The sequence below is a fragment of the Ascaphus truei genome, chromosome 2 (assembly GCF_040206685.1).
Source record: "Ascaphus truei isolate aAscTru1 chromosome 2, aAscTru1.hap1, whole genome shotgun sequence".
Lineage (NCBI taxonomy): Eukaryota > Metazoa > Chordata > Amphibia > Anura > Ascaphidae > Ascaphus > Ascaphus truei.
The window spans coordinates 314257189-314267237 of NC_134484.1; the positions used below are offsets into that span (position 1 = coordinate 314257189).

Consider the following 10049-nt stretch of genomic DNA (forward strand, 5'->3'; position numbering starts at 1 on the left):
AATTAAGTTTACAGAGGCCTCGCGCTCTCAGCGTGGGGCCTTTGTAAACACCGCGCCCCCTCCCCCCTGAAGTCTTGGGCCCCCCCAGTTTGCGCACAGCTGTGTTAGTGCATAAGGAAATTAATAAATGTTGGGCTTGTGGTTACACAGCCTTTAGTATTAGAGGAACATAATAACAGCACTTAGTGATAAGGGATCTATGGAGATATTCTCTCTCACACCAGCACAAAACCCTTAAGACAGTGATGCTGGCCCACGGACCTGTGTTTTAAATGATAGCCATAAAGTCGAGAAAAGCTTTACTAAAAACCATAATTTGCAACTCATTAAGGTATTGAAATTAATTGTGCTGCTTATTATGTTCCCTTTATCTGTGCTATTTATTCTTACGCTTTACGTTTAATTTGAAAAAGTGTTCTCTCGGCCACATCAGATTAGGGCATTTAATTTCCCATGAACACACATTTTGTCACATTGCATGTAGCATTGGGTATTTTTGCCTTTATTTAGTTTCCCATACCTACTAAACAAATCAGTGTACAATATAAAACACAGGAATATGCCTAATAAATACTCATTTTCAGAATTGATGCTGGTGTTACAAGCATGGAGGTAAAGTGACATTTACACATTGTCACAGATGGTCGTTTTTCCAACCACTGGCCCATTATGGTGGGATATTCTGCATTATCGCTGCCATTGAATCCCATGGAAAATCTGTGACCTTCTGCATTATAAACACGATATTCTATGTTATGAGCGGATGCAATAACCTTGGCTACATACATACTATTTACACTAAGGAAGCATTAGATAAAATTAAAGGTTGAGTAAATTGGATTACGTTTTTTACTTACCATTTATTCCATCATGAAAAGGAAGACGTAGCAATGCAAAGAAAATGTGTGCTAGTACAACTAGGTCACTCTCTCATGTGGTATTTTATTAAGAATGTTTAAATTGACAGACAGATTCAGGAGGTTAGAGTATCATGTTACTAGGGGGCAACAGAGTTACACTACTTTATGACACAAGTTACTGAAAGAAAGAGGACAGAGGCATAGAGAAAAAACAAACAACTCCAAACTATATTTGGAACCACGTAGATGCAGATGGTATATTAATACAACTACTTGACACATCTGGAGTGGTAATAAGTACCACTTAATCAGCAACTAGTCTATAATTTCCTTTTAATTTTTTTTACTTGTAAACACACAAAATATAAAACATACCTTTAAACTAGCAACAACAAAAAAGCAGGATTGGTTTATCTGCCACAACCAAAGGTTTTGTTCCAGTTCTCGTATAATTCTAGATCCTTTTGTGAAACACTAGGTCGTACAGTTTGGAAAGCATTTTGGAAATCAATATAGGCAATGGGTCGGACTTGCTCAGCTGTTATTGTCGAGATGTCCTGGACCTGAATGCTACGTATGGGACCAAGAGCAGCTTCCCTACAAAGCTGAGTCATATCTGCCCCTGAGAAGCCATCAGCTTGTAAAACAATTGACTCCACCTCTTGGTCTGCGAGGCTGCAATGCTCCCATGACATCAGACTGACAACAATTTGCTTCCTAGCAGAGGCTTCTGGCAGAGGAATGTACAGTCTTTTAACCAGCCTTCTACGAGCGGCCTCGTCTATTTCTTGAGGCCGATTAGTAGCTCCCACCACAAGGATGCGATCCTCGGATGAGGTTGTGGCACCGTCAAGTTGCACCAAAAACTCTGTCTTAATCCTCCTTGAGGACTCGTGCTCGCCTTCCCCCCGCTGAGATAACAGAGAGTCTATTTCATCTATGAAAATCACAGCAGGCTGGTGGCATCTTGCCACTGCAAAGAGGGCACGGACCATTTTCTCGCCTTCCCCAACCCATTTGGAAGTTAGCGATGATGCACTGATGCTAAAAAACGTTGCACCCGACTGACAAGCAATGCACTTGCCTATAAGGGTTTTTCCTGTCCCTGGAGGGCCAAAGAGAAGAATGCCTTTAGGAGGGCCCCGCAGACCAGTGAAAATGTCTGGCCTTAGCATTGGCCATACAACTATTTCCTTTATAGTAGTTTTGGCAAACTCCAAGCCAGCGATTTCGTCCCAATTCACTGCAGGTCCGTGATCCATAATCTCACTCATGATGAGTTCAATCATCTTTGGTTCTATGTTTTTCAAACGTTCATCTGAAGGCAAACTAATCTCAGCGGTGCCACCTCCATAAGCTTTCTGCTGCATGCTATTGTTCTCATCTCTATCTTCTTGTCTAGGAATTGGAGGAACAAATTTTCCATGCAGTCCACGAGAGCGAGCAGCTCCCAAAGACCTTTTACCACCACCATACACACCAGGACCTGCACTACGCAGGGACTGGTTGTTGTTTTTTTTCTTCTGATCAACCCACAGCTGCTCTTTTGCTGTTTTAAAGCCACTAACACTATCCTCATCTGCATGATTGAAATTAGCTGTAGCTTGCCGGCTCATTGACTGCCTCTGAACTGCGTGGCTAGAATACATGTCCATGCGTTCATCACCGGAGTCATAAAAGGCTTTCCTCTTCCCTGTATTTGTGAATCCTGCAGAAGTGCTAGATGAAAACAGGTTTGGACCAGGCTGAGTATGTAGCTTTGTAGAAGTTATTGCTTCATTATTTTCAAAGAGTGGAGTTGTGACAAAACTGTTGCTGTTAAGTGGAGCATTTAGTGAGATGTTTGAAGCAGAACAATCTCTAGCTCTCGTCAATTTAGAGTTTTGAACAAAGTTTGAGGTTCCCCCTGGCACTTGATATTTTAATGAGGCAGCTTGTGGCTCTGTATACCCTGGACTGCTGAGGACATTACTACTTGGAAGGGCTGAATTTCCACAGGCACTGACCCCGTTACCAATTCTCACTGATGCATCTGCTGCAGCCAACAGAGACTTCTGGGCTCTTCTGGCAGCCTCAGTCATCTCTTGCACACTCTTTAATTTTAAAACATTAGTTGCTGTCAAGGAGGACTGCCACTTGTCACTGTCATTTCGCTGACATCTAGCCAAAGTCAAAATGCTGTCTGCGTAGTTATTCAGGCCAGTCTCCACCTTGTCAGAGTCAATAATGGCCGAGCACTTCTCTGCATACTTCTTGAACAGGTGTGTTGCTGAAGCCTGGGAAATCTCGGAGTTTGCCCATGCATACTGAATCTGTGCAAGATGTGCACGATACATATCTGCCTTATGTCTTGGTGAGCAGGTGCCAGAGGTCAAAGCAAAAAAATTCTTCTGCCATTCAGTCAGGTGAACAGAACCGGTATTAGGTGTTTGCATAGTGTAACCTATGTGAACATAGATAAAAAAAATACATTAATGCAAGAATTAAGTATCTCAATTATGCAGTTTTACAGACTATAAAAATTGCAAGTAAATTAAAGAATATAAAAATACCCAACATTATTCGATTTGTTGTGACCAAACATCTGGCCAAGCTATTTTTACAATTGTACACAAATATTCTGCTTTTGTCTTCTGGGTGAGAGGTTATAAATGATGATATAAAAACGGGTACTCTTTAGATCCCAGTTGTTTTTAGGATTCTAAATGGAACACTAAACAAAGACATTCAATCTTAAAGCAGCATTACATTTAAAAAAACATTTCCTCTTCCAAAGACCCCGCCCCCCAGAGATGGGAAACAGCGAGTCTCTGAAGCAGAACAACATTAATTTCAGTTCCCGGGGCCCCCTGCTTCTTTTCATACTGACCTCTGTAGGTGCTGCCAGTTCTTCATGGAGATTTAGATCACCGGCATCACGGGCCAACGGAAAACCGCAACGGTTAACGTTGCAGCTACCTATTGGCTCCCGTGCCGCGGGAGATTAAATCCTCATTTTGTTAACCCAGGCAGAAGTGCTACTGGCAGCACTTATGGAGGTATCTTGGGAAGCAAGGGGTCCCCGGAGCTGAAATGAATGCTGTCCAGCTCTGGAGAAACCCTGTTTCCCTCCAATAAGGTAGAAACAAAACAATAACAAAACAAACCTAGGCGGAATCACATTTTCATAATATATATTTTCTTTAACTGTGCATGCAATGTCTTGTATATAATGTATACCTTGTTCATTTATGTAACTGTATTTGTAACCATGTATTATTTTGTTTTACTCTGTGCCCAGGACATACTTGAAAACGAGAGGTAACTGTCAATGTATTACTTCCTGGTAAAATATTTTATAAATAAAATAAATAAATAAATAAATAATTTTAAAATTTGGGGGAATTAAAAAAAAAGTTGCTTTTCATCTGTATGTTATGCGGTATAAAACATGTTTTCAGGAGAGAAAAAAGTATGAGGAGAATTTGAACATATATCCACAGTATCTGCTGAAAATATATTGGTGCATATGATCTCCATCTCCTAATTTAGTGCACTATTTTTATTATTTACAGTCGCACTGTTTTCTGGCCTAATTTTATGTTAGTTTGAGCCTTAACTTTTTCTGGTTGGTATCTCGGCCAACCATATGTCGTATTACCTGATTGGCTGGCTTCGCCAGCCAGCCAATCAGTCATAAGGTTCAAAATAGATCTGGTTTGTTTTAGTCTCATTTTTCAGCCCTTATCTTTCCTACAGTATGAAAACCAAGTTTTCTTTCGAAACATCAAAATGTGCCTAAAGGTTTAGAAAGCAAAATATATAAATAAAAAAAATTAAATTTAGGGGCAAGTTTACAGTTCAATGTTCTTTTCTCCATTGGAGTAGGATGAATAGATTTTGTGCTGTTCCAAACAAAGATGAAGTTTAGATTATTAACATAGAAAGTTGCTTTATTCACCCTCTGTCACAAGTCATACAGGGTTTAATCTGTAGATTCTGGGTAGTGACGTACAAATGAGCATCCGGTAGCTTCCAATTATGTTTCTGACATATTCCCTAGAAGATCTTTGATTCCCAACATGTGGTTCTGCAAAAAATATCAGTAACGGTTGATCCCCAGGCAGTATAGTGGGGACTGTGCACTTAGTAAGGTTCTTAACTGAACTTTGGGGTGGATTGTATAGCGTTCAATTACAGCAGGAACTTCCAAAGTCGCTCCCCACAATGCTTTGCATCCACAGAAGCAAGGCATTTTGGGGAATGACTTAAGAAGCCCCTACTGTAATCGATAGGTAAACCCCCCATGCTGGATGCACACAGGTGCAGTTTGGGGCCATATTAAGCGTAAACAGATGGCAAAACAGTTTTGTTAGCAATAGTCTGACGAGTAAGCAAGAAGGTTTATTATTTGGGGGGTTCACATAAATATTTTCTAGCAGGGAGTGCACCATGTAAAAAAGGTTGGGAACCACTGCCCCATCGCTTTTGCTTCTTGCATTAAACAGGTCACAGCTAATGTTGGCGTGACAGTGGGATGAATGCAGGTTAGGGGAATTGTATTGTAAATTTGCATTAGTAGTCAAGATTAAAAAAAAAAAAAAGTTATCATTCGAGGTCCATGTCAATCTTTTTACAGATACGCTTGTTCTTTACTAAAATATTAACTACTGTTTTTCCATTTTCTTTTCAACTTTAGTTGTACTGCTTTTAGATCCTATTTTTTTTCTTGCTCCATAATTTGTAAAACAATTAAAACAAAAAAATGCATAAAATCTCAATTACTTGGGGTCTCCCCCTGTATACTGTATAACATGCCCCTTTAACGTAGCAGCTCGATTGAGCAGTAAGGCCAGGTCCCCGCTGGATACTGCAGCGCCCGCTGTGGCGGACGCTGCAGGGACAAGATCCGCCCCACAATGGGGTCGAGCCCGCTGCGAGGGGGGGGGGGGGTCGTCGCGCAGCGAGGGGGGGGGTCGTCGCGCTGCACCGACAAACTCCTGCTCTCAAGAAAATCGAGAGCAGGAGTTGCGACGTAGCGCTAGGCCATGCCCCTGGCGGTTCAGCCAATGAGGGCGAACATGCCGGGTGACATCACGCCTGCGTCCCGTCAATCCCCTCCCCCCCCAACCCCCGTCTTTCCCCCTGCAGCTCTCTGCAGGCGTGCGTGCAGCGCAGTACGTGGCTTCCTTGGAAAGATTAAAATCACACAATGTAACAGTCTTATATTTATATTGTGAAAAATAGGATGTATAATACTATTTTTTTTTTACTTGTTGGGGACACTGGATTAAAGCATCCTCGCGTCTTGTTGACTAATAATGGCAACACAATCACAGGGCAAATATAGGCGGTCTAGGAAGTTTGGCTGCGACCAAATTGCCACATGCGGCTCTGCAGGCATAACAATTGACCGCAGGGCAAGACTCAGCAGGGCACCTTCCCATCACCGTCTCTCCCAGCCGGCATCTTTGGCGCTCTGATGCGCAGGCCGCGGCCACCAGCAGTGGGAAACTGAAAAATGTGTACTGCATGCTGTCGCTTTAGACCGGCCGTGCTGAGTGTTCTGCGCGTCCGAGGTGCCCTGTGGCTGGGAGAGGTGCAGAGGACATGCTGCAATGGAGGTGCATGGCTGGGAGAGGCGTTGGAGACATGCTGAAACACTGAGGACATGTGGTGGAGGTGCCCGGGTGGGAGAGGCAAAGAGAACATACAACGGCGGAGGTGCCCGGCTGGGAGTCGCAGAGGACATGCTGCAGTGCAGGAGCCTGGCTGGGAGAGGTGCTGATGACATGCGGCGGACATGCCTGGATGGGAGAGGCGCTGATGACATGCGGCGGACATGCTTGGCTGGGAGAGGCGCTGCGGACATGCCTGGCTGGGAGAGGCGCTGAGGACATGCTGCGACGGACATGCCTGGCTGGGAGAGGCGTTGGAGACATTCGGCGGACATGCCTGGATGGGAGAGACGCTGCGGACATGCCTGGCTGGGAGAGGCTTGGAGACATTCGGCGGACATGCCTGGATGGGAGAGGCGCTGCGGACATGCCTGGATGGGAGAGGCGCTGCGGACATGCCTGGATGGGAGAGGCGCTGCGGACATGCCTGGATGGGAGAGGCGCTGCGGACATGCCTGGATGGGAGAGGCGCTGCGGACATGCCTGGATGGGAGAGGCGCTGATGACATGCGGCGGACATGCCTGGATGGGAGAGGCGCTGCGGACATGCCTGGATGGGAGAGGCACTGCAGACATGCCTGGCTGGGAGAGGCGCTGAGGACATGCTGCGAGGACATGCCTGGCTGGGAGAGGTGCTGAGGACATGCAGGAGAGGTGCCCGGCTGGGAGGCGCTGGCAGCAAGGTGAGTAGGTGCGGTTAGTAGTTGTGGCAGCAGAGCGCCCGTGGCGATTAGGTCATAGCCAAGTGTCCCATTCCGAAATATAGGAACAGAGCTGACAATTTGGATGACTGCCTTATTATGATTAGAAGTGTTTGGCAAACGTTATAAAACAAAAACCTCCATTTATTTACCATAGAAAATGTTTTCAAGTTTAGGTTTTATTATTTTTGTCTAGTCAGCTATTCAACATGCCACTTCACATTCCCCTTAGGTACGATTGCCCTGTATAGGCGGGATCTTTCCTCGGTCTTCATTTAAAATACAATGGTATCAGTGAGAGGATCAAATATTAATGATACCGTTTTTAATCAGACGGATACATTCCCCCGCCTGCTGCTCTATCCGTACCTGCACGGGGAGTTGTAGTTAGAATAAGTATTTCCCGCCGTTTCTTCTTCATATAGTGACGTCACACAGACTCGACCGCAGCTGGCAACAAGCACGAGAGAGAGCTCGCAGAACGCAAGACAAATTCCCCGCGCCACAAAGCCCAAATGGAACGGAGCGAAGAGAAGGTGGAGACGTGACTGGAGTGGCAGCGAACTCACGTGACGCTAACGTGCAGCTAGGCGGTGGCCATCTTTGATTTGGGCAAGAGGCTAATTACGCCCTCCCGCAAGTTAACAGTGAAAGTCCTTCAAATCCCACTTAAGCGCTGACTTTAAACGCCAACAAACATATCCACAGTGCATCTGTTATTATTTATTCACACATATTAAAAAAATTTTAAATGTATTATTTATAGCATTTACATATTCTTTCTAGTAATATGTTGTATATCTGTAAAATTATATGGCTGCATCTAAATAGTGATTGCTATTTGTGGGACAGCTTTAATAATTCAACCTGCGCCCAATATTAAAAGGAACATTTATGGGGTAGCTTTCTACGATCCTCCAGCCCGAATCTAATATGGCCGTTGTCTGCTGCTGAGGGCCCGGCCAACATTCTGATGATGATGAGCCCGGGTTCCATAAGTCCGTCCAGCGATCGCACCTCCAGCACACACAGTGGAGATCGCGAGACGCTGCAACTGACCAATCATAAGTTCCCCAAAGAAATTGGAGACCAAAATGTCACCGCCGTCTTCCTCAGTTCATTGATCCAGTCACTGTATGTGCACCTGGCCACCGCGTGGTGGCGCTGCTGCTTTATAAAAGGGATGTTCACAAAGTGAACTCGTTGCGAGTGATCTGTTTAACAGATTTAAATGTAAGGGCAGCGAGCTATGTTTAAAGCGATTTAAGAAAAATAGCAGTAAAGTGCTTGATTGGCAAAATAATTAAACCTATGACTGCCAAAAATCGGAGTTAAGTTCGTGATCTCCCATTTTGTAAATATATTTGCATATTTGTGCACTAAAATTAGCAGGGGAGAGCTTTTCTAAAATACACTACATTTTCTTTCAACATAAATTGGAAAAAAAGTGGTCCTGTGGTTATGCTATAGAAAATGTATTATATAACATGTACAAAAGGGGAATCACCGCTCAAACCCAATATCTTAGGCCGAGTCCATAGAAGGACAGGCCGCGCTGAGCCCCTGCATCCTCAATGAGGATGCCTTGAGAGGGGGCTCACGCGAGCGTCCGCAGGCGTGCTGAGGCTCTGGATTTTTCAGCCGACAGCCAAGCTGTTTATCAGAGCGCAGTCGGCTGAAAACATCCAATCAGCGCGGAGCAGCGTCAACGTCACGGCGCCGTGACGTCGACGTTGGTGCGTCGCGGGCGATTGGCCCAGCGACGTCACTGCCCCGCCTCCCTCAGTCTCCCCCCGCCTCCGATCGCGGCTGCTGGCTCGCCTGCATGGGCATGAAATCACGCAGATTTCAGCAGGCGAGCCTCAGCATCAGCGAGGTCCAGCCCTGCTTCCCTTTCTATGGCCCCAGCCTTAGGCCTCGGCCATGCTTCCTGCTGGCGCACTGAGGCGCAGGGAAAGCGGGTGCTTTCCCTGGCCTTGCGGTTGCTTACCGCACGCGCTGTCAGCGGGCCGTCAGGGGGCGGGCGCGTCACTGGCCGGGGGCGGGCCAATGACATCACGGAGCTGGTTCGCCCTCATTGGGTGAACCACTCACGTGACCGGCCTGTCGCGCCGGCAAGCGGGGGAATTTTAAATTCCCCTAAGACCTGCGCTTCCGCACGCTTGCGGAAGCGCAGATGAGCCCCTACTAAAGCCGCTCTAATTGCGGCTGTAGGGGCTCAGTGCTGAGCGGGAGCGCGCGTTAGCGCGCTTCCGCCAGCAAGCAAGGAACATGGCCGAGGCCTTATGCGCGCCGTAGCGTTATACAGGGGTGCATATGGGAGAACAAATTCACGAATACAGTGATGATCGGAGAAGATCAGGATAGATCCCAAACTGTTGCACTCAACCCGATAACATATTAATTCAAAAACCTATAGTAGGTCTAGTACACAAATGACTTTGTAGACTACAATAGGACTAGTAGGGAGACTGATCACAGTTACTACTTTTCAGGGATAATATAACAAAAAAAATAATACAATTTTATTTAACATATATCAAACTCTGGTGTGTACATTAGTGAATGTTAGTGAATGTTTAAACCCCCAGTGGTGAGGGACCAGACATATGGATACAGGGTTGCATGAATATGATCTATATAGTACACTTCTATATCACACAATATCCTTATGTGTATATATATACTTGGTTTTAAGGTTACAATCGAATATAGCTTAGTGGTGTGGTGGATACTAATGCTGCACAATAGCTGATGAGAAGACTTACAATCACAAATACCAGAATCAGTCAAATCACACAAATCAGCAGTGAAATTTGAGCTCATATAAA

General features: G+C 45.3%; 1 protein-coding gene across 1 annotated transcript; it reads right to left on the minus strand.

Moving 5' to 3' along the window:
• Positions 1–378: 378 nt before the first annotated feature.
• On the minus strand, positions 379–8333 carry FIGNL1 (fidgetin like 1). Its single transcript, XM_075586477.1, has 2 exons — positions 7588–8333; positions 379–3303 (listed from the first exon to the last, which is right to left on the minus strand). Exons 1-2 carry the CDS (start codon positions 7637–7639, stop codon positions 1271–1273), a joined length of 2085 nt encoding a protein of 694 aa, XP_075442592.1. The 5' UTR covers positions 7640–8333; the 3' UTR covers positions 379–1270.
• Between the last annotated feature and the right edge of the window lie 1716 nt (positions 8334–10049).

Bases quoted from the DNA above. Each gene is read 5' to 3' on its own strand.
- FIGNL1 (XM_075586477.1), bottom strand. From the start codon at position 7,639: ATGAAGAAGAAACGGCGGGAAATACTTATTCTAACTACAACTCCCCGT. The intron at 3,304-7,587 runs GTACGGATAGAG...ATGTTCACATAG, and splicing joins AACTACAACTCCCCGTGCAG to GTTACACTATGCAAACACCT.